At 35.4% G+C, this 25,169-nt stretch overlaps 1 protein-coding gene across 1 annotated transcript in view; it reads left to right on the forward strand.

Annotated features, from left to right (window-relative positions):
- The window catches only part of DYNC2H1 (dynein cytoplasmic 2 heavy chain 1), a 148,359-nt gene that overhangs the window by 117,617 nt on the left and 5,573 nt on the right, over positions 1 to 25,169 (forward strand). Inside the window, exons 84-87 of the mRNA XM_062514583.1 lie at positions 661 to 870; positions 3,711 to 3,800; positions 19,400 to 19,509; positions 19,820 to 19,901. Of these exons, the coding sequence (XP_062370567.1) occupies positions 661 to 870; positions 3,711 to 3,800; positions 19,400 to 19,509; positions 19,820 to 19,901 (492 nt within the window). The remainder of the gene's footprint in view (positions 1 to 660; positions 871 to 3,710; positions 3,801 to 19,399; positions 19,510 to 19,819; positions 19,902 to 25,169) is intronic.

A 25,169-nucleotide genomic window follows, 5' to 3' on the forward strand; every position in this document is an offset into this window, starting at 1 on the left:
TGCCACATTACAGGTTGGCAGCTTCTGAACACACTCAAAAATATATTAATGTAAGAAGTTGCATATGAATTAAGATTTTCAAAATTGCCCCGTCTCTTGAAATTATTGAATAAATTTGGATTTTCAGTAGCTTTAATAGAAGGGAAGTAAGTAGTATAAATGGCAATGTGAGAGCATCTGTACCCCTCAGAGTCTGAGTTACTCAAGATTCACACATAAAACTATCTTTATTTTGTATTTTTTGTATTTCATTCCATTCCATGTTGAACTAGTCTCACGAAGCAAGAACTGGCAGCATAGTCTAAAGTACCCAGTAAAATCTTGTTGTGCTGATTATACCACTGCTTTTTATATTAACACGTTAACACGAATAGTAAAAGCAGTGATTCAGCTAAGTGAAGATTTTTCTGCAATTTAGTACTTTTGCAATAACTGCGTAGGCAGACTTGTCTCAGAAGAATGGTGCTTTTGTTAAGCATGTCACAGACAGTACTGAAAGTATCACTATACTTTCAATCCAGTGTCACAAAATGGATGCTATCACTACTACTTGAAAGCTAACAAGGTCATATGAAGTATCATGAATTAAACAAATAATATGTTGTGCAACATTGTAGTTTCTCTGAGTTTATTAACTGGACATCATGTGTTCTTCCTTAGAATTCCAACCTGATCCATCAGAAGGTGTCTCCTCCTGCAGAGCAGCAAGGATCTCCAATCTTATCATTCATCACTCTGGAACAATTCAATGCCATTCGCCTTGTGCAGAGTGTCCATCAGTCACTTGCATCTTTAAGTAAAGTCATCAGAGGTACCTCACTACTGAGTTCTGAAGTACAAAGACTAGCAAGTGCTCTGTTAAACCAGAAGGTAAGTAGTTTTGTAATGAATATACGTTATAATAAGCATTGAAAAAACCCAAGGAAACTGAACTAATACGCATTTTCACGTTCTAATTTTTTTTTTGTTGTTGTTGATGAAGACTCTAAAATTGAATTATTTTAAGGATAGAAACTCTAAAACAAAACCAGTTTTTCTCTGGAAAATTTTTCAGAAGCATTTGCAGAATCTTCTGAATGTATTACTCTCTTATCAAGCTTTCTCTTAAAGACATATCTAATAAAGTTAGAAGTTGTGGAATACTATTTCAATTTCAAATACCAAGTCATGCTCGATAAGTCAAATACATTAGCCAGTAGAATATGTAAATCTGTCACTTTACTTAGTTTTTACATTTTCTTAAAATTTAAGTTGTAATAACTCTCCTCTTTGCATTTATTCAATATGCATTATTGCCCTACCTCACCAGACAAGCTGTGCCTAGCATACCAACTTGTCATCTCATCCTATATTCTTGATATTAAAGAAAAGTAGTCAAAATTTGTATATGTACTTTCTCCACGATTTTTGGCATCAAACTGGGCATGTTTGTAAACTGGTACAATTAGTGACAGCCGGTTTACATACTCTGTCAATTATATCTAGATGACTGAGTTAAAAGATAGTCAAACATTGATATGACATGAAACTGGTTTTGTTTCACCTCCAGCAACTGATAAATTCTGTCAATGCTAATGCATAGATTTGAGATTGCTTCTGCAATGAACAATAATTTCTATTAACATTCTGTTTATCTTCATGTGAAGAACAAGTATCGTTGAAAAGATTGTTATGCATTTATTGATCTATCAAATTCTAATCAAAACAATAATTAAATTTGTTGTTTTTTTAGAATCACAAGATAGCATTTGTTAGCAAAATTGCTGTACAGTTAGAATAAATTACACTTTCTTGTTAGCAATCACATTGCCTTTTAAATCATGTTTTGGCTATGTGGTAGAAACTGGCACCAAGTCCAAGTCATAGTGAATGGAAATGGTATATGTAATGGCCATTCTTTAATTCTTACAGTTAAATTTCTTGTTACTGAGCAAGAGAGTATGGCTTACTTGTGTGCTTGCACTGCATGCTTCTGTTGGAACTGGCAGGGGCTGTGAAGCTCATCACTGTCACAAAAAGTTTCTTAAAAATTCTATGCATTTTAACCTCTCACAAGCATCAGTTCAGTGCTTCCTGATGTATTGACCAGTGCTTCTGTCATTTCATCTGCTTGCTTACACACTTTCCTTGTCATGGATCACTTCATTGGTCTGTGATCATAAAGCAATTTTTTCAGCAGCCTTCCAGAGAAGGCTGTGTGGCAGCCAAACCTCACTATATTTATCATCCTGAAGTGATTTTCTTCATGTATTGTCTATAACCTCTTCTTGTTTAGTGTTTTCATGTATAATGTAGCAAAGGATAATTTTTCAAAAGCTATAACCTGCTAAGATTGTAGTTTTTTGAAGATTGTAACACCCAAAGAAAGCACTGGATTACTAATAAAAATTCAATGAATGTATGACTTATAAAGGTTTCAGCAATGTGCTGTATTTGTATAAAACTGTACAAGTATGGGGCTAGTATGTTAGCCCCAAACTAGCCACTGTGAAGAAAATTAACTCCACCCAAGCCAAAAAGAGCATAAGCACATGTGAGATACACTTACATAATAATAATCAGCTACGCTATTTCTTTAGGCTTAAAGTAATTTAGAGTGATATATTAGCAACATTAGGCAAATGCCTTGTAAGTGATAGATTGATGAGCTGCCTGTAAATGCATATCTAGTCAAAGAGGCTGCAAAAATGCAAGGTTTCAAATAAAAAATAAGTTTCAAAAAATCCTTATTAGGAAAAAACCCCATGCAGTTAACTGTGCTTTATTAATTGTCTTGTATATATTCTAGTTTATTGAATTTATTTTTAATTAGTATCCTTGAATCTAGTTGCATCCTGTTTTTTATCTATAAAAGGTAGACACAGAGTATTTACTTTGAAATTTACCTTTTTTTACAAACTTCAGGGATCAGAATTTGAATACCTGCTATTAGAATGGGAACTTCCTGGGAAATGCAGCTGTAAATATTAAGTAGTATAAACTGTTTATTCTGCTCAGCATCTTCAGTAGTGTGCAATATTCCACGGAAACTGATTTACATTAATTCTCATTCTCACAAGTAGGAGAATCTTGCAGTCACTTTCAGTGTGCTTTAGATTCCTGTGGAGTAGGTAAAATTAGTGTTTCCATCCTTATTTTATAAGGAGGAAGTTTAACAGATGCTCTTTTAAGCCTTTCTTTTTGAAGTCAATGAGAAATTTATGTGGGGAAATCTTGCAGGACTTTTTTTCTCAGGTGTTGCTCTACAAAACTGTAGGATAAGAAAATAAACATGCAGAGGAATTGTACCACATTCTCTTCACCACAGAGCCACACAGCTGCATTTTGAAGTCAGAGGGGGCTGCAGCAAAAGACTGGGAAACTGTGACTGCAGTTGAAAGATGACATTATAACTTTCAAGAAATAATGCTCTTAGGCCTATTGGAAATATTTGTGGAACCAACTAATGTCTCCTTATTGAAAAGCAGAGGTTCTTGCAAGTTCTCCATCAACACTGTGTCTGGGCCACACAAAGAATTAGCAGGAATACAGCCTTTCTGTTTGTGGTTGTATGTTCTTGATCACTATACTACTGGTGTTGCTTTTTTTCCCTTTTTTTTTGTAGATGTATTTGATCTCCAGAGTATTTGTTTTCATTCAAGTTGCCAACTTAAAATATAATGATGATGGATTTGAAATTGATACTTTCAGTAAATGTATTTTTATTTCAGTGTCCTGTCTTATGGCAAAGCAAGTGGGAAGGTCCAGAAGATCCTTTGCAATATCTTAGAAGTCTTGTAGCTCGAGCACTTGCTATACAGGTAATTTTAAAGAGTCATTTACCTCAGTGTGCTGGTATTCAGTGGCACAATATGTTACGTAAATTCCACTACCTTTCCAAACACATGTCCCAAAAAGTTTTAGATGTGTGAAAATATATATAAAAATTGAAAGATAGAGGAATAATATGATAATATTGTTAGTTATTTCACAATAGGTTTACATCTTAGTCATTAATCATTATGGTGAACTGTGGGGGGAAAAGACTTTTTTTTTTTACTCAAATGAAATTTTGCATTTAAGTCAAGACACAGTCTTTAATCTGGTATAGAGAGCCTTTCAAGATGTAAGTGAAGCATTTCTAATAAGGATAATGTAGAAATTCATAGATGACTAGTCTTGGAAGAAAATAGTTAAAAGACCTGCATTCTCCAGGTTTACCGGGGGCCATAAGAGAAGGTGAAGAGCCTGACAACAGCTCTGTTTATCCACAATCTGACAGTAAAGAGGTTAATTTTTTGTTAAGGTAAATCTATATATACTTTGATTGACAGAAGTGATGTTTTTAAGATAATACGCAGACAAATAAAAGTAATTTATCTAAATTAATTAGTATTTAAGGAAACCGATTCCTTATCTGTTGGATACATAGAGAGAAAACTCTGAGAACCTCTGCAAGAGAGGAAGACTACTTCAGAAAGGACAGATCTTTGTTACCTCCAGGCAATAAATAGAAAGCTGTTGGTTTTGATCTTGATTAACACATCTTGTCCAATGAGATTCCAAGATTTTTGTCAGCATTTATGTTGACTGTCAGATTTAGAAGAATGATTTGAGGGCCATGTGTCCTCTAGGCATTAGTTTTTCTAAAGAAACCATCAAATAAATGTTTCTGAAGTATTAATAAGATTCTTGTTATGCAAACGATTTCTTTTGGCTAATATTTATTTTTTCTTTATCCTTTCCTTCAAAAAAAGTTTAAAGTACAAAGCAGAAAAAAATATAAATATGTATAGCAACAAGTGATAATGCATGTTCAGATGTTACTTGGTGGTAGGACTGGAGTTGAACCTAGTCCCATCTGTCATTTTGCTGACTATTATAGCCTTTAGTATTAAATAAAAGCATCATTTGTGGTGAGTCAGCTTGTTTGTAAGCTTCAAGAGTACATTACTGTTTGCAGCTTCTACTTTCATTTGGCTGTGACCAAACTGCACACAATTTTTCTTGCTTACATTATTTATTTTAATGGAAGTCTGAGATTAGAGTTTGAGCTTCTGTGTGGAGTTCACCTCACATACAAAGTCATAATGCAGAGGTAACAGGATGAAATTAGTATTAATAGTAATAGATGGTTTTCAACCCCACATATTCCAAAAGTTTTTATTTCCATATATTACTCCAGTCAGCTATTGATTAATACGCTGCATTATATTTGCTGCATTACCATGATAGTAATCTTTCTTTCACATTGCTCAAACTACGGACAAAATGGGATATTGGGATTAGTAATTTTAATGAAAGTTATTATGAAGGAATCATTTACAGTTTTTAACAGTTATTTACTGTAAGAGAGAAAAAGATTATTAAGGTATAGCTTTACAGTAGATACTTCACTGTGTCCATCAACAGTAAATTCTGCTAAACTTTTATTAGTGATAACAGCTGCTGGTTGTCTCATTTTATTTCTTTAATGTTAAATATGTAATATAGTTGTGTTTGGAGCAACTCTTAATAATACGGTATTAGTCTGTTTTCGTCTCAAGCTTCTCATCAAATTGAATCTGAAATACAATTTCTGTATTTCTATACTGTATATTACTAGACAAGTGTTGATTATTTCTAATTACGCATTTCGGTGGAATCATCTTTTTTCCCTTAAATATGATTCCAAATCATGATTGTGCCCATTACACCTTTGTGATTAGTCCTGATAATTTTTTAATTAGATTTTCTTTTTTCTGACTTTCCATTATTGATTTCATAAATGTAATTAATCAGTAGTTAATTCTAGGTTTATTATTCAGAAATTCAATAAAGGCTTCAATAAAGCTATCTCATACATGTGAAAATTATCCTCTGATTTATATTTCAATAAATGCCATCTTTTGGATTAGTTTAGTTTTATATGACCAAATTTATGAGCTTTTTTTAATAGTTACTCTTATGTCCCTCTGTTTCATTGACTGTAAGATACTGACTTATACTTTACTGATGGAGACAGGTTTGAATTAGGCATTTTTAAGATGAAATAGGAGACGTTGAAATATCAAAGTTGTACTGAAAGATTACATTTACTAAGGATGAAGTAAGTCTCTACCTAGGTTATTAGTTAAAGGCTGCCTTGTCAAGAAGTTTGCTGCCAGTGCAGAAAACAATGAAAGCAACTGCATCAAGCGTTTAATGGGGAGGAACACAAAGTATAGGCCAGATGGTAAAATATTTATAGCAGAATTTATAGAAGTGTCAAGATGTTCTGAGAGCATTACACAACAACAGGCAGAACAACAACAGGTGTTGTGTTTTTTAGGTTTGAATTCACTCAGTAAAAAGCAAAATTAAAAAAAAACAAACAAAAGAAAACTGCCTACTGAATGTGTGAAGAAATTTGTATATGGCAAATGCAGTAGAGGCATGTATTGCTGTGTACTATGTTATGGTGACAGACCTGGTGTAAACAGGTACTTTCTTCCCAGGTGAAAATTCTGCTATTTGGATAGTAGCTTTTGCTTTAAATTTTAAGTTTTATTTCTTGATCTTTATACGTTTAGTTTCCTCATGATGGCAACCTGATTGTTTTCTGTGGTTTCCCTCTCCTGTGGTTCATGATCATAGCTCAGCAATAATGCACATCAGCATATAATGATATTAAGAGCATCCCAGTCTCTAGATAATGTTCTCTCATGACTATGGAAACCAGCAGGAGAGAAAGAGAGAGGGGAGACTCAGAACTGCAGCTATTAAGAGGCAAAACAGCAGCCCAGGCAGTCAGCTGAATAACAACCTTGAAAAATTGATTCAGGTCAACAAATTGGAAATTGATTTTTGTTTCCACAAGAAATAAATAGATCTTAATTTCACCTTTACAAAAACAACCCCAAACCCTTCTTATTCCAAAAAGATCTTGTATTTCATTCTTTTGGACTCAGCTGGTTTTATGTCATTTACAAAAACAGTTCCTCCTTCAGATGACTGGTTAGAGAGCTGCTAAAAGTCCTGCAGTGTACATTGTGACCTCAGAATCATAAGCGCCAGTTTCAGAGTTCTAATCAAAGAAATGTTTATGAATACTGAAAGTTTTTAGTTGCATAATTTATGAAAGGTTTTGATGAAATTGTGCATTTATTTATATAAAGAAGTTAAATTTATTAGTTTTTCAAGAGACTTATATTTATCTTCTGAGATGCTGTTCTCTTGTCCCTTCCCATCCTGAGTAAAATCTAAGGTAGTAATATTTAACTTCAATACCAGTTTGATCACCTATTGTAATAATTTTACTATTTAAATGGTGTTTTATTATTTGAGAAAGAATTACTTTGTTCCTATTTTGGAGCCCTATTCCTCTATTTCAACAGTTAGGCCCCCAGAAAGGTGGGCTGGATGCCCAAGGTATATAAGGTTTGAACTCTTGGAAATTGCTTGCTGAATATACTATAAAGCCTTCTGGGAATAGGAAACCCAGGATTTCTCCTTCACACCCCAGGCATGTAGGCAGATATGTTAAATGTTCATTCTCTGATAACAGGAAGAAAGGCTGCTCTTAGAAGACCAAGGGAATAAAGTCCTCTCAGTTTTCACCAGGTTAAAGAACTCTCATGATAAATCTTGTACAAATCCAGAATAGTCATGCTCAGTCCTGCTATTCATCCACTTGAGCACTCCATTAAAAGACCTATCCCAGTCCAAGTAATCACACTTAATTTCCAGAGTGTTTTCTAATACATTGCCTTAGCAGAGTTTGCAGCAGGGACAGTAGCTTAATGGTTTGTCTTTTACAGTTTTAGGAGAGGCTGATTCAGGTGGATTAGTTCAGCTGGTTCCCCACCTTGTCATTGTTCCTCTCATTACTCTCTATTTGAACAGCTGTTGTCTGGGTATCTGTGCAGTACAGAATACTCCAGATTTAGTATTCTAATATTGAAGCAGAAAAGTTCATAAAGGTAATGTGTTTTAAATCCACTCATTCCATTATTTTAGTTCATATTTCCACATTATTCTGAATAATTAGCATTTTTCTACTGCTTTTCTTGGCTTCTTCTCTAGCTGTCATGAATATCAAAATGAAAATAAAATTGCAGCCTAACATTGTATGCTAAGGAACTGATCCTCAGTTGGCTCCCTCAGTTCTCATCATGTTACAGCATGACTTCACTTCTTTCCAAATTTATCAGCCAGGATATGTCTTTTAAGACCTTATATCTAATTGATAATTGCTTGGTAAAAAACGGAAATTTGCAAGTAGTACTAAAAAATATGTTTTGTTTGTCTCTAATAGGCAAATCTGAAGCTCTTAGCAGCTGTTTTATCATGTCCCTTTTAATCACTGTCTCAGTTAGATTGCATTGATGAAGTAATGGTTGATACAGAGCAGTAGTGCTTTCTAAAGATGCACCATCCAAACAAGGGACCAAACAGAATGTGAGATTAAATTTTTGGACACAGATGGGCAATAGGAGTTGTCCATTGAAATAAGAGCTAATGTCCAAGGAAATTAAAGCAGAAGCTGAAGCGTTTTCTGTGCTCTTACAGAAAGCTGTGTTCATGCATTGATACAGTTTCCCCTCTAGGCCCTTCACCATATTTACAGCCCTCCTTGGGACACTCTCTAATAACATAATATCTTTCATATCTTGTGATGCCCAAAACTAAACATTAGTTTGGTTGGTTTATTGTTTTTGGGGGGGTTTGTTTGTGTGGGTTTTTTTGTTCGTTTTTTTGTTTGGGTTTTTTTGTTTGGTGTTTTTTTTTTTTTTGTGGAGTGTTTGTTTTCCTCCAAAATATAGTGGGTTTTAACACTAAATCTGCAAACTATGCTATTTCAAAGGTAAATAATTTCAGTTGCCAATGAGCAAGACTTATGTCAAGTTTTGGAAATACATTATGCCTTTTGCACAAAAAACAGTTGCACAAAAAACTGGAAAATCAGCTTCTTAAAAGCAGCATTGGAAAAGGGAAAATATCTCTACCTGCATTTCTTTTGATTTCATTGTGAGCTGTTGAAGCTTATTTCCAGTGAGTGTTAGGTGCTCTGTTAAACTGAGGCATCTACAAGTTACGGGCTTTTAAATAAACATCAGGTTTAACTGTTGAGAAGAGTAATCTGTTTCAACAGAATGCAATGGCTGTTCATTAAACTCTTGAAATTCTAAACATGTTTTGTGAGAATAGGTGTTCTGTTGAAATTATGAAATATGACCTTGTAGCCAGAAGTTTGAACAGCACCCCTTATTATATTGCTAACCAATTATTCAGCTCTTTGATTATAAAATATTTATCGCAGAAGATAATTATTCATTTTTTGTGAGTTTTGAATAAAAAAAGACAAACCCAGGTCATTGTCTCTAAAACATTGTGTCTCTGAGAAATTACCATATTGTAAAGAAAATTATCTTTTTTTTCCTAACCTAGATTTAGATAAAAAAACCCTAGCTTTAGTATTCTGTATTTCTTCAATGGATGCAAGATAATATTTATATACTTAGTAAATTACAAAAAGCTGTACTATATATTATGTAAGATGTAAAGCTATAGTTTATATCCTTTATTTAAACTAATAATTCATTGATTTTTCTCTTTAAGCTACAGGATACATTTTCACAATGCAGGAATAAATCTGAAAAGATGATAAAATATTAATCAATTTTATGCATTTAATCTGTCAAAATTAAAAGTGTAGATTGTTCTGTTTCTAATAACTTGTTTTTCACTGTATCACCTTTATCATGGACAGAGCTGTCTTCAAAAGAGAAAGCAGAGTAAAGTGGATGGTCCTGTCTGACAAAATCTCAAGCAAGAAAGGTTAATTTTAGTACAAGTGGTAGAAAATGATGTTATTATCATTCACATATGAAAATGAGTCCTTATGTTATTCTGTCAAAGACTGATAATTTTAAATTCCATCCATTAATAAATGAGAAGGCTGAAACACATGCTAATGCACCAATTTGTAGGTTCATCCCATCAATCTGCTTTGGTTTTTCTAGACAACTTAGAATCAGAGAGAGGTTTGGGTTGGGAAGGATCTTAAAGACTGTCTCATTCTAACCCTCTGGCATAGGCAGGGACACCTTCCACTAGATCAGGTTGCTCAGGACCACATCCAGCCTGGCCTTGAACACTTCCAGGAGTGGGGCATCCACAGCTTCTTTGGACAACCTGTTCCAAAACCTCATCTGTTCTCACAAGAAAAAATTTCTTCCCTGATACCTAATCTAAATCTACTCTCTTTCAGTCTGAAGCCATTCTCCCTTGTCTTGTCACTACATGGCCTCGTAAGTAGTCTCTCTCCATCTTTATTGTAGGGTTCCATCTGGTACTAGGAGGTTGCAGTTAGGTCTCCCTGAAGCCTTTTCCAGACTGAGCAATCCCGATTCTCTCAGCCTTTCTTTACAGGAGAGGTTCTCCATCCCTCTGATCATCCTGGTGTCCCTCCTCTGGACTCTCTCCATCAGGTCCCTGTCCTCCCTGTGCTGGCCCCCCAGAGTTGGGTGCAGCACTGCAGGTGGGGTCTGAGCAGAGCAGAGGGGCAGAATCCCCTCCCTGCCCTGCTGCCCACGCTGCTCTGGATGCAGCCCAGGACACGTTTGGCTTTCTGGGCTGGGAGTGCACACTGACAGCTCGTGCCCAGCCTCTCACCCAGCATCCCCAAGTCCTTCTCAGCTGGGCTGCTCTCCATCTGCTCATCCCCAGCCTGTGCTGGTGCCAGGGGGTGCCCTGACCCAGGTGCCGCACCTTGTAGTTGATCATGTTAAACCTCAAGAGATTCCAAGGGCCCCACTTCTCAAACCTGCCTGGTTCCCTCTGGGTGGCATCCTGTCCTTCAGGTGTGTCAACAGCACCACTCAGTGTCATCAGCAAACTTGATGAGGGTGCACTTGATCCCTTTATCTATGTCATTAGTGAAGATACAAAATAACACTGGTTCCAGTATGGACCCCTGGGGGACACCACTTGTCACTGATGTTAATTGGGTGTCTGAGTGACTGATCACCACCCCCTGGATGTGAGCCAATTTATCCCTCTCACAAACTACCCATCACATCCATCTTTCTCTGGCTTAAAGAGAAGGATGTTGTGAGAGACCATGTCAAAGGCTTTACAGAAGTCTAGATAGATGCCCATAAATCCAGATTTTTAGCCCTTCCCTTGTCCTGTGCTGTAGCTATTCCATCATAAAAGGCCACTAGGTTGGTTACATGGACTTGCCCTTGGTTACAGTAACTTGCTGTTCTGGTCACCACTATACTGACAGAAATACTCTTGTCTACTAAAAGTAAGCAATCTATTAAAAATCCTTTATTGTTTTATTTGTAATTCTGATTTCATACTTAGAAGCTCATATGTAGAAATAAATTATGTAGAGATTTGTAACTAAAAGGTAGTGTGATTGTAGCTGTGTTCAAAACCTCTAGATGGTTTGCTGGGAACTGGGTTGGTGTAACAATTTGCAAAGCATTTAATCTCCTGTTTTGAGATTTTAAGTGGTCAAAATCAATGGTAACATGCAATGGTAACTATTTCTCAAATGTCATTTGCAGATATGTATTAAATAAAAGCCCGTTTTTTATTAGAAACAGATTTCCATTCCACAAGCGAGCATCATCCCTGATTAGCAATCTTTGTGTCATTTCTACTGGGGGAAGGCAGAAATATAGCCCCATCCTGACCTATCTTTCTCTCTTTGAAGGAGATGCCATATTACTGAATTTGAAATTATTACAGTTTCATATTGTATCCCTTTGCAAATGTGCAAAAAATATTTAACATTTCAGAGCCTTTTAAGTTTCAAGGCTGTCACTGCAAATGTAGTTTGTGAAGGAAAATAGTCATAAGAATAATTCTTGACTAAACCCTTCTTTATCTGTTGAGTGTGCAGTAGTTTTACTGTTGAGAATTCACAGTCAAATAAAGCAATCAGAGCAGGATACAAATGCACTCAGCAATTCTGTAAACAGACATGACTGCATTTTGAAATTGAAGTCAACAGAAAGACATTCAGATTTGGCTTTTTTCTTTTTTCTTTTTTTTGATTAAAAAAAAAAAAAATATAGAGTTCTTTTTGGTGTGGTCTTTGTCTCTAAAAGTTCAGCAAGGTACATAATTGAAGAAAAAAGAAACCAAGCCTTGAGTCAAAGTAGAAGAGTTTTTAAGAGTGATGGGAATCTTAGGTTCATATTTAAGGGGTGTAAGTAATGCTTAAAGGCAGGGAGGATAAATACCCTTGTGCTCTATGTTTCTGAGTATGTTCAGCTGAGTGCTATAAATAGCAACTAAATTAGAATGTGTGTCCCTACATGGAGGAGAATGTGCAAAAGCATATTGATATATTCATACTGGTAATTCCACAGTCACTCTGAACTACGTAAGAGAGTTACGATCCAATGAGAAATTTGTTCCCTACATCTGAACTTGAATTTCAAAATTTCTGTCAGGTTTATACAGGTGCATGTTGTATGTCCTTTTCCTTATACATACGCGGTGTTTTCTTATAGGTTCTCTATCATTAACATTTTCAGTGTTATTTCTAATATTTCATTATCCCGTGCAATAAATTAGGCAGTTGAAATTGCCTATGTATTAGGCAAAAGGCAGTAAATAATTTAGAACTTAGCCAAATATCATTAATTCTGCAGACACACAGATTACAAAGCTGTGAAAAAAATGTATTCTGTCATGTGTGTTCATGTACTTTACACACTGAGGAAGTAAAAAGAAATTATTTGAATATATCAACAGAAGAATCCATCAAATAAGAAGCACATTAAGATATTGCTAGAATAATAAAACTGAAACAAAAAAACCTGGGTGTATCCAAAGATACCATAGAAATGCAATATTCCTGATGACCTTAATAAAGGCCATATAAAGTTACTATTTCTTCTACATTTTTTTAAGCCACATCTGAAATGCTTGTCTAGTTTTCAGCTTCTAAAGTGAAAGACATTATCCGTATTGTCCAGAGAGTTTTGTGGAAATATATGATTTGTGGAGGTATCTTAGGAGATACACAGAACTAGACAATGCCCTGAGCAACCTAAATTGGTGTTGAATTTGGAGCTACTCTGAATTGCAATTGGATTGGTTGCCAAAATGTTTAATTTAATGAATAAATTATTTGTGTAATGGAAGTAATTTAAAAACTAAAGCCATTATGGCTTAAAAAAAGAAAACCAAATTAATTTGAAAAAATATCCCAAAAATGTTTGCTCTTTAACAAAATGTGCAATATTTTTTTTGCTGAAATTGCTCCCTAAAGTATGTTTTTCTGGGTTGCTTCCTGAGAACAGATGTGACTGAAGCTTTATGCCATGCTAATGCTCTTCAGCATTCTCTTAGCTCTCAAGTGTGACAGAGCATCTGAAAGAGACCTACAGCCTTTATGATGAGCTGCTCTTTTGGGATTGGCCACAACAAAAGAAATTTGCTTTCGGGTTTAATAAAAGTATTTATGAGCTTCAGAGAGCTGATATGCTGCACTTGAGGTGCCTTTTTGCTAACTGCCTTAGCTTTATAATGTAGGAGCAAACAACAATCCATACCAGCTTACTGCATCAATTTAAAAAAACAACAATTACACTCTACACAAAGTTGTTCTTTTTTTGTACAAACTATTTGCTAGTCTGAGTAGTAACCCTGTGTTGGAGTGTTCTGTCTAATGGTGTACTGGTTTGAAAAGCAAAACCAGTGAGACTTCAAGTCAGTAATACAATTTTTAATAGGGAAGAGGAAAAAAAAAGAGAAAAAACAAAATACATGCAATAATAAAAATAAAACCACTGACAGAGTCAGAATACAACCTGATACCCTGTCAGTCAGGGTGCTGGTGCAGTTTTCCTCCAAAGGGTCCAGCGATGATGTGGGTAAAAACCTGGTTCTTCCTCTGGAATCCAGTGGGAAAAGGCTGCCTTTGGCGTTCTAAACCTCAGTTTTTATCTAGGTAGGAAAGGCTTGGCTTGTCCTCCTGGCTGGAGCATCTCCCAATGGGATGATGTAATCTTCTCAGTTATACAGTAGGACTCAATGGCCCATTAACAGAAGATACTTCCCACAGAGATAAGGATGATCACCCTTATCAGTTATGGCCCATCAACAGAAGACATTTCCCACAGAGATAAGGATGATCACCCTTCTCAGATGGTAATAGAATATGTATGTTGTATTGTAAACCAGGACAAATGGAGTGTAAGCAACTTTGGCATGAGCCAGCATGGTGTGCCAGGATGCCACATCACAGACTAGACATCATTTACTTAATTTCTTTAAATGCAGTTGCATCAGTCACTGTTTCCATTCTGTGATCTCTTTTTCTTGTGTAAAGAAAAAACAAATCGGATTTCCTTCTTTGCCTTTTAATTGTGGTATATTTTAGGTATTTTGGGATATAGACCTCACAGAGTTAAGTAATTTCTGATTAGTTTGCTTTATTATGATTAACATTCTTTCTTAGCTGAGAGTTAGGTTAAGCCTCAATAGTTACTAATGCAGTAGAGTTCTGTGACAAGGCATGGGTGAGAGATTTTCTCTGTATTTTGACAGCCTTAAGAGAGGATGTTAGCAAAAAATAAATGACTGGTAAACAAGAAAGAACAAAACTGAGAGAGACCGGTGGCTACTGTTCAAGGGGTCATTGCTTCAGTAGAGGAACAAGGACTGTGAGGGAGATGCTAGTGGGAAATGTGTTATCTCATGGGGTGTTACCAATGAAAATGAGCCATAGCAAAGGAAGCAGTTCTCTGTTGGTTCTCTTCATTGTAACGTAGCCTTCAAGCTGGTACTGTAAAATAAATTACTGCAGTGCATCCCATCATTACCAGTGGCTAATACACTGAGTATTCTGTACCTGTGTTTAGTCATAGCAGTACCATCACAATATAGATTTCAGCATCCCTGCTCCAGAGCTCCACAAAGGATTTATGTCTGATGTAGTCCTGACTTTGTCCAAGTATTATTGTAGGCACTCTAGTCTTATTACCTATAGATTAATGCTGTATGCTACTGTTTTCCATCCCCTGGTACTTATTTTTGAAGATGGGGAGTTTCCACCAAGGAATCCAGATCTTAGACGTCTTTACCCAGTTATACTCTGCTGTGTAACTGCAGTCTAGTGCCTGGTGACTGATGTACTTGGGAAAGAAGAGACTAGAAGGCATGAAATGTAAGTGTATTGTCTAACTTGATTCTGTGTTTGGTGATCATACAGGACCTAGCTGAAAGTAGGTATTTTTGGCATACATCAATCATGAGCTTGTCAGTATGTTATTCCAGTTCTTATGCATTGTTCTGGTATCCGTATTAAATGTAGGAAACAGAAATTCAGGGGAAGTTAAGTTCCTGTTTTGATAAAAAATGAACTAATACAGTAACCAGAATGAGATCACATTTGCTAATGTTTCTGTCAGCTATACCCTACTGCGTATCTGCTTCTAGCACATGGTTAGCCAGCATGCTGATCCTAAGGGGCCTAGAACATTCGTGCTGTAACACTGTGCTGCTGTGCTATTGCTCAGGCTTCCTCAGCAAACAGGGGGGCTCTGAGGTGTGTCACACTGAAGGAAAGGAAAGGGAAGGGAAAGGAAAATTTAAAACCAAACATAAACTCCAAATTAAATTACTGTGTTATCATTTGTAAGCATGGGGCAACACCTTATCATATACCTGGAATACTGCAGTATTCAAATGTTCATTTAATAAAGGATAACTGCCTCGAGAATAATGGCTCAAGGATTTCACATACAAAAAATTAGCACAAGGGAGCAAATTGTTGTATATCAGTTGTTCCTCAGAACCCTAGGCATTACCCCCTCTGGGCTCAGTGCCTAGAAGAATCCCTCTATTTCATTTCTTTGAGCTGTAACACTGTCACTCCTGCTGGTGTTTACCACTGAATGCCTGCACTGAAGAGCACACCTGTAGAATAGCTGCTGCACTGTAAGGAAAATATGACTGCTCGTTGAACCTTTGCTCAGTCTAAACTCCAGTTAACTGAGTCTCAGACTTAGCCAAAGTTCTGCACTTCTTTCCCTAATAGTGTGGAAAATTTCTAGAACTAGTAGAAAAACATAATTATAATGTGTGGTTCCTGGCTATGCATATTCATGTAACACTAAATACAATTTTCCATCTAGGCACAAAAATGAAATCACTCCTGTGATGATTTATATGATTCTCTTTTTCAGCATAAGTTCTTTCTGGGGACCACAGCAATAGAAAACTGCAGTAGAAGAATCTACATTTGGAATGAATTAAAACTGGTGAAGGAAGAGTACTTGCTTAATTTTAGAGGAATTCTGTGATCCTAAAGCTGTATAAATAATAATGTGAAAATCTGTCATCCTCCTTATTCTTTCCACTGTTCAGTGAGGTGCTCATTTTTGCTTTGGGAGTATAGATGATAAGGAAGATTTCTCTCTGAAAGTGAAATAGATGTTTATTTGATGTTAAGATGCATGAAAAAATATTCTTTGAACCACCTGAGACCATGCTTATAGACTGTTTTTTGTAAGGGGAAAGAAAAGAAAAGAAATTGCTTTTATTATAGCAAACAAAACCCCACATTAATTGAAATTCTGCACTATCCTGCAGACATTTTGGGTATGGCTGGTTAGTTTTGATACTGTATTTATAAACATAATTTTATAAATTAATATATCAAGTTAAATTTCTAGTGCAATTGTAATAAGAAATATTCAGAAAATATTGAAATAATGAAATTTTGAAATAAACAGTTTCAAAGAGAAGTGGATGATAGAGTTTTTGGTTTTTTAGATTTTGGAATAAACATGTTTTCAGGGTTGGGATATTTGGACTTGTAGACCACATTGTTGGTATAATATTTATATAGTTATATAAGAGCTGGTGATGGAAGAAAGCCCTTCAGACTGAAATGCTGCATGGCCATCCAAGATGAATAAGAAGTAAACAACTTTTCATCACTTTGACAGATGCAACCAGTACATGTTTCTATCAGAGTTGGATGGGGTGAGGGATGTTATATGTTATAGGATTTCTCCCTTTCGAGAAACATCACTTCAGTCTTTCTGCAGCTTAGCTTAAACTTCCTTCCCATCAACACCTGTTCTGCTCCAGCCTTATGGCAGTGGCAGTGGGACTACCAGTGACAAATGATCTGTTAACAGTGTGGTGTTGAGACTGTAGCATTTCCCTGTATAGTCTGTCATGTGGTCTTAGAGGACTAAAATAAGCATAAGGATATTTTTTACAATTGAGTTGTAAAATACATTTATTACATAAAAAATATTTATTTAAATGGATGTAAATGAGCTATATATTCGGCTTTATACAGAGCAGTACAAGCCATTACAACTTTGCTTTTGTGATCTAATGAAAGTTTTTCTTACTGTGTACATCCTAGTGCTACTTAATTATATAACTTCAGAATAAATATCACCCATACTGGTCTTTCAATTGGATGATAGATAAAATTCTGTGTACCTGACAGTGTTTCTCTTTAGCAGTTACATTAAAAGTTTATTTTATAACAGCAATAGAATGATTATATTAAATAAAAGTTGAAATTATGTCTACTTTTATTACATAAAACAATTTAAAAAACCTCTCCTAAACCAGAATACAGTTACTGCTATATGATAAAGGAAAGTCCTAAGTTATATGAAGTCATTAAAAGAGTCATGTAGACAAGATACATTAACTGTGTACATTTACCTAATGAAAATGGAAAGCAAAAATCTCTGAAAGGATTTATTATCATTTGGGTTGAGGGCTCATAATCAGGGATGTGGCAGATAAAAAAACAACTGATTAAAAGCTTGAACATGGTGGAAACATTATGGAGATGTGTGTGACACACTGCCAAAATAAAATAAAACTTGCTAAGTGATACCTCCTTGCATTTTTGATGATTTTGTTGTTTCCAAAATGGTTCTATGGAATTATTCATCTGTCAGCAGTTCAAACAATACAGTTAAATACTTTTTAAACATGATATGGCTGCTTGACATGTACATTGTGTGATGAGACTGTAACTTCCAAGATTTTTTATTCATTGACTGCAGCAACTTTATAATTTCCTGAGTGTTGGTACTTAGAAAGGAGAGGGGCTTGTCTTTCTCTGTTTAGTGATAACATGTGAAATCTTATTTTCTGGTTAGTTTCTGTCTTAGTATTTGTAGAATCACAGAATGGTTTGGGTTGGAAGATACCTTAAATATCATCTGGTTCCAGCCCCCTGCCACGGGCAGGGACACCTTCCACTGGGCCAGGTTGCTCAGAGCCCCATCCAGCCTGGTCTTGAAGATTTTATCTGTGAAGAACTTACTTGTAGGGTGGGGTATACAGTGTCTTCAGATTCATACTTCAGTGCCACAGTAAGGACTGTAGCTATGTCTTATAAGTTGTACCAAAAAAGATACCATGTAAATGTCTCAGAAGATTTTGAGCCTGGACTGTTGCATGGCCAGTCAGGTACCTAAATAACCTGTTTGAAGAAGAGCAAGTGCTTTGTCTGAGGTGGTTAATGTCTTGAGGATCAAACTAAGATTGCATTTCTCAGGATGAGTGATTTATAAAGATTGCATGGTGCAATGTGTATCTCTTTTCTCATGTGGGCACAAAAGGTGTTGCAGTGGTGGGAAGTTCCAAGCTTGCTGCTCCTAACAGGCTCACAGCTGCCAGCAAGAAAGAGTGGAAGGTTGAGGCATGTGCTCTGTAAGGATAATTGAGGGCAGTTTTTTCCCCCACCTTTATTAGATTCATTTATTGCCAAGTATAACAGAGGCTAGTTTTTATCTTATAATAAATTCTGCGAATTCACATCTCAAACTAATATACTAAAATTGGCAGCGTTGACCTAGTAGTAGGAAATATTTTAAAAATCTCTTGGCAAGTACTTACAAAAACTGTTATTGCGGATTGAAAATCAAGCGTTTCTTCCATAAAATATGCCATTTATGTGAAAAAAGTGATCTTAAAGCATACCTAAGAGGAATGCAGTTATTTTCCTGAACTTATTAAAGCAAAGACAGAAATGGCAGCTATTTTGATGGAAAACATAAACTCCCTGGTAAGTAAAGGTGAAATAGGTTTTCAGCAATGATAAAATTGTTGAAATTATAATTTTCACTGTACAATGATAACTTTTCACTGTACAAAGTAAGCTGCCATAAACAAAGAATGAAACATGAGTTTATTTACAATGGATGAGTCATGTTACACATAAACTGCTGTTTTTGTTTATATTTTGAAAGGGTATTAATTTTCTTTTTACTAGTTTGAAATAATTGAAATTAATATTAAGCTTTGAGGTTGCAACATGTTTGCACAAACATTTTTCATTAATCATAATAATTGGCATGCCCACATTAACTCAAAATATTGAAAAATCAAGTAATAATTTCAGTTATTTCAGGATTTCTTTTTTTATTTTTTTTATTCTCTCATTTAGAATTGGGTGGAAAAAGCAGAGAAAGAAAAGCTGTTGTCAGACACCCTTGACCTTTCCGAGCTGTTTCATCCAGACACATTTCTCAATGCCTTACGCCAGGAGACTGCAAGGTGAGGGGAACATAATGTGCCTATTTGTGCTAATCTGCCATTGTTCCTTATGTGTGAGGATGGTTATTTCATTTTCAGCACAGAGATCCAAAAAGTTGTGTTAATTGCTGTCATCAGTCATCTTATTTTTATTTCTTGCCTTACCTGTTTAAATGCTGATTATTTTTCTTTTTCAGTTAGAGATACATTTTTCTTTAAAGTAAGATTTAGCATGATATGGTACACATTGAAAATACTGGATTTGCTTTCGTATTTGATATCCTGTTGTTACACATCTGTAAGATTTACTGTATGTGTGTTTCCATTGCAGAGTAATGAGGTGTTCAGTGGACAGTCTTAAATTTACAGCTTCATGGAAAGGGCGAATACAGGAAGGCAAACTCCAAGTTAAGGTATTTTACTAGGATGTTTTACTAAGATTTTATGAGGATGCTTTATCAGTATAGTCCAAGTCATCTGTCCATAAACTCGCTGGAAAAATGAGCTATAAATAACTAGTGTACATGAGATAAAAAGGCTGGTTAATGGTTTACAGTTACTAAGATGGCTGTGCAAAATTCCACAGAAATTACAAAAGGAAAACAGTTATCTTTTTTCTCCTCCCTGGTCATTGTTCTCATTTTAAAATTAAGCTTATTGCTCCATTCCCTTCAACCACCTCTTAGATGAAATTTGAAGCTGCAATTTCATGAGCTAAAATCTCACTCTTGTCCAGACAAGTGGCTTATAGCCAGAGGAAATACACATGTAAATCTGTAAGTCTAAGGCCATGTGTTAGCATTTCTGAAAGGAGACTACTGAGGAAGTAAACCAAAGTAAGATACAAGATGACTAGTTTCTGATATGGTAAAAACCCAACAATTTTTAAATGACCAGTTAAACCTACACCCAGCAGCCATAAAGTCACCACTGATTGCTTTGACAGCAAAGTAGAGACAAAACCTCAAATAGTGTAATTTGACTTCTTAACATTCCAGGTGAAACTGCCACTTTGGTCAGCACCGGTCTCTGTGCCCCTTTTTTATACCTAATTTTGTAGGCAATTGACAACAAGTTTTCTGTGCTGTGTCTGCCTGCAGGTAGGTTGATCTCAAAGTAATCCTGTGCAGCTCCAAGTTCTGTGTTCAGCATGGAGCATGGCCCTTAAAACCACATCCTCACAGAGACACTTGTGCCCAATGCAGGACACTCAATAGTGACTGTGTGCACCCGTGCAGCTAAAGCAGGGATTGCTGGATCAGGAGAGAGACAACGAGTGGCAGGGCACCTTCTCTAGTCTGATAACACAGACAGACACAAGGCTGTGGGATATAGGTGGGAGTCTTTTGAACTTTGTTGAATTTATTCCTGTTGGAACTAGAGAATGTAATTTTGTGAATACTTCAATCTTGATATTTAAGTAAAAGTAATGGTTGCCTACTTCATTTCATAAGAAACATGAGAAGACAGTGGTGTAGAACTTGGAGATAAATAATCCAAGGGACATTTAGGACTTGGAACAAACCTGGCATATGACAAACCTCAGAGCCTGCAAATCACATGGTCTGAGGATTCAGCCAAGGCTTCTAAGGCCATAGCAGTAAGTCAAAACTGAGTTTCACGTCTCTGACCAGTCATTCTAGTAGGCAAGCTATCAGCTGCAGACTGTAGAAACTTGAAGTTCTTCAAAACCATCTTAACACTTTTGAAAAATGTCAGAAGTCAATATCAAGTACCTCAGCTCCTAAATAACATTATCTCAGTATATTAATATATTAAATATTTAATATTTATTTGTAATTATATAATATCACAATATTTTACAGTTGCCGGATTGGCAAATACAGCTGCTTGGCAAATAAACAAAGAGAGGAAAGAGTTTTGTAACAGTACTGCAGTTTTTATTAAACTTCTAACTGAAGTTTAAAATGTTTTACTGTCTGAGAATGTATGTGGTAGATTTTTGGCAATACTAGTTAAAGTACACTATTAGCAGTCTTATATCGTGTGTAGGCAGAAAGGTTAATGTATATAATCTATTACTTTATAAGAATGTGTCATGTTCTAAGAGGGATTGAAAATCAAGAGAATTTTGTTTAAAAGGAAATTCTCTGCCCCAGGAAAAGTCCAAGCAGTTACGTGAGTGGTTATTTTTGCCACAACATAAAAATCCTGTCAAGTTTCTTCACTTAATTTGCATATTAACTTTTCCTCTGTAAGATGAATATGCATTGATTCTCTATTAGTGAGAAATCACTTGTATTTTCACTCCTTTTAATCTTTGAGGAACAGAAAGGCTTTGGAACCCTTCTCATTGCTGAATATTTAGATTTCCCTACCATGATTCCTTCCTCATGCTCATGGAGAACTGAGGAGAAACTTGCCCATTAGTAAAGCTGTATACCACAGGGACTATAACTAGGGCATTAAAGTATCATCGATTCAGTAAAACCATTCTCTAAAATGTGTCGTGTTTGATAAGGATCCTCTGGATTGTACATTAAGGTTGGTTTGCCTGAGCAGTATGAATTTTAATACTGTTAAAGTAAACATTGTATCTGCAGTTTCAAGAATTCAGGCTAAGCTTGTTGAATGGGAAGCTATTCTGAGTGGGAACTCAAAAAAAAATTCAATCAGCAGAATAGATAAGTAAGTCCTTAAACACATACTATGGTGAGATATCTGGGGCCTTGTTTTATTCCCTCCTAAATCAGAAATTATAGTTTAACAGACTCCCCTACAAGAACCAGACAATGGTATAGGCTGTTCTGAGATATAGCAGTCTCAATTGATGCTAATGCTGTTATTTCACTTTATGTAACTAACTCCACCGAGAGACTTGATTCTGTACTCAACAGAGTTGGGGGACTCTGTTTCAGGGTGTGGGTGAGTTGTGCTCAAGTCCCTGAATGGACAAATATTTAAAAGTCTTAACAGAATGTCTCTGTTCAAGTGGCACAAGGAGGAATGCAGGTGAATTTAAACTTGATAGTCGCACATACTTATTATAACTTTCTTAGTATAACTGTCAGGTATGGTTTTGAAGACATGTTCATCAAGATTTTTTCTTACTTTTAATTTTAAAAGGTTTTGATGGCTTAGAATTTGTTCTGTGATAAGGAAAAGAAGGATATCTCTTTATGATCTGTATGATGAAAATGCTTTCTCAGTCTTGCCATGATTTTAAAAAATGGTATCAAGCTTCATCAGTTGTAGATAGTTCATCTTTCTATACCCAAAAATACAAATGATTTACCATGTGATCATCTGTAAGCTAGAGGCATGCAGTGCTAGAACTGTCAGTGAAGCTACAAAGCAGGCAGAGGAACACTCAATCAGGCCAAGAACACACCTTAGTCTTATATGAATTATCAAATCAGATGTTAATTCAGGTGATGGTTTAAATGTGTAATGTGGAGTGGATCTCTGCTAGTAGGATGTGATGAATATTTGATTTAGAATCAATCTGTATAAAATTACACCTTCTTCAATATCACTTAGAATCAATCTGTATGAAATTACACCTTCTTTAATATCACTCTGGATTGCTTTAACAAAAGGTACTGAAAATGTATGGCTATTGCACTATAATCACATATTGATATGCAAATACATCTGTTTGCTTTGTGCACTGATTGTGCTGTTGTACGAAAGCAGGTAGTCATTCTTTTTGGCATTCCATTTTCCTTATTGTGGAAAAGAGTGAAAGAAAAGAAGAAACATGGCAAAAGACTTATTGGGTAGTAAGTAGTATGACCTTGGGTATAACTTAATATACATAGTGAAAAACAAAAAATTATTAAAAGTCTCGAATACACAATATGAGTATTAATATCAAAACTATACTCTTAGCAACTGGCAGATGAATTATTATAAGGCATCCAGAGAGGTCTGTTTTTACAATATACCTCCATCCTGAAATATCAATAAATTAATGACAGAGGCCTGTAGAGGTAATGAAGTGAAAATATGACTTCCTGAAGTCTGCTGCTATTTGCATTGTGTCATAGAAAATGATGGCATTAATTAGTAAGGGAAAATCTGTTGCAGAGAATTTGAAATTTGGAAACAGACCTGCTTTGGATGATGGTATCAGCACACTTTCTACAAAGGTATTTTAAAGAAACATAGTCTGAAATGTATAAAGCTAACTTTTTGAACCTAAACGAGTACAAATAGCTGTGAACTGCCAAATTCTTTGTAAGGATTAAAAAATGTGGTCCACTTCTGCCATTACTCTCTGCTGAGTTTCAAAGATAACTATGATTATACTGCAGATGCTGTGAAATTAATGTCCTTCATAGTACTTGTAATTTCTCTATACTGCTTATTATAGAAATGAAAACATGGCTGTGGGCATACTCAACCAAATCATATTTGAAAGTACATTTTTCTAGTGTTGTTGGATTTTTTATTAATGTCTTTTCATATTGAATGAAAGTAAAAAATTGGTCTTAATCTTCAAAGGAGTTTCTACCATTGGTTGAAGTTTTCCAGGAGATCAAATGGTGTTGTTATGCATAAATGGTAATGTCAAAGGGACTGCCAATATCAAAAGAAGAAATGTATAGAAATTTCTTTCAGAGATGTTAAGGATGTCCAGAGCTTTGAACACCCTAGCTACAAACTTTGAAACCTCTTCATCAGATCAATCTTCATGCAATAACTTCACCAAGGTTATTTGTTTAACTATGTTCCCTAAAAATATTCCCTGCAGAAGGCAAGAAGGACAGAAAGAATAACATAGGGGATGAATCTTTCTAAAATTTGTGTGAAAGTTAAGACAAAAATTCTACTCTGAACTTTCCATTTGGGGTTGGTTTGGGTCAGGTTATCCACAGTTTGGGTGGTTTCACTGTAAATCCTAATCTGTATGAAGCACAGACTGCTCCAAAGAACATAGTCACTTCTCTGGTCACTGTCCAAGGAAAAACACAGCTTTGTTCTATGTCTTTTTAAAATGCCATGTTTTATAACATTTTTTTCGTATTAGAATATGTACATCTGCATCTTGCACATTGTAAGGAAGAGTTCCCAGCTCAGCATTAAAAGAGAAATATTAATTTAAAGAGGCAAGTTCTTGAAGAGTGTAATGCCTGTCTACAGTCAGAAAAATAATTAGATATTAAAAATGTAAAATGTAGTCTTAGCTAGTTTACAGTTAATATATTATTAATGAAAAACCCCTAACACTGGGGAGGAAAGCATTGCTTTTCAAGTATGACAATAATCCCCACGGTGTTAATGTTGAATTCCATCTTTTCGTGTCAAATAAATAGATTTAGAATACTAAAATTGCCTAAGGAAATTATATCCATTATATCTTCTATGATACTGTTCTTCATTGTAACATCAACTTCAACCCCTTTTTGCAATCTGATAGATATTTCAAAGTTTCTTGCAAGGGAAAATATATTAGACAATGGCATTTTTCTCCATTTTGCTTATGTGACCACTCATCCAATTTCCAGCAGCACTGTATTTCCTAATTGAAGCACTGCTTTATGAACCTTGCATTTGGTGAAAGCCAACCTCAGTATGATAAGTTTAATTCAGGACTTTATTATGATAGTATAGCAGACAGATGATTTTCAGATTGTAGCTTCTGTTAGAGATCTGCTGCAGCTGGAGTTAGCCTTTTGAAAGGCTGCATGAAAGTTATTATTGAATTAAGTTTTATT

Source organism: Cinclus cinclus, chromosome 2 (assembly GCF_963662255.1).
Source record: "Cinclus cinclus chromosome 2, bCinCin1.1, whole genome shotgun sequence".
Taxonomy (NCBI): Eukaryota; Metazoa; Chordata; class Aves; order Passeriformes; family Cinclidae; genus Cinclus; species Cinclus cinclus.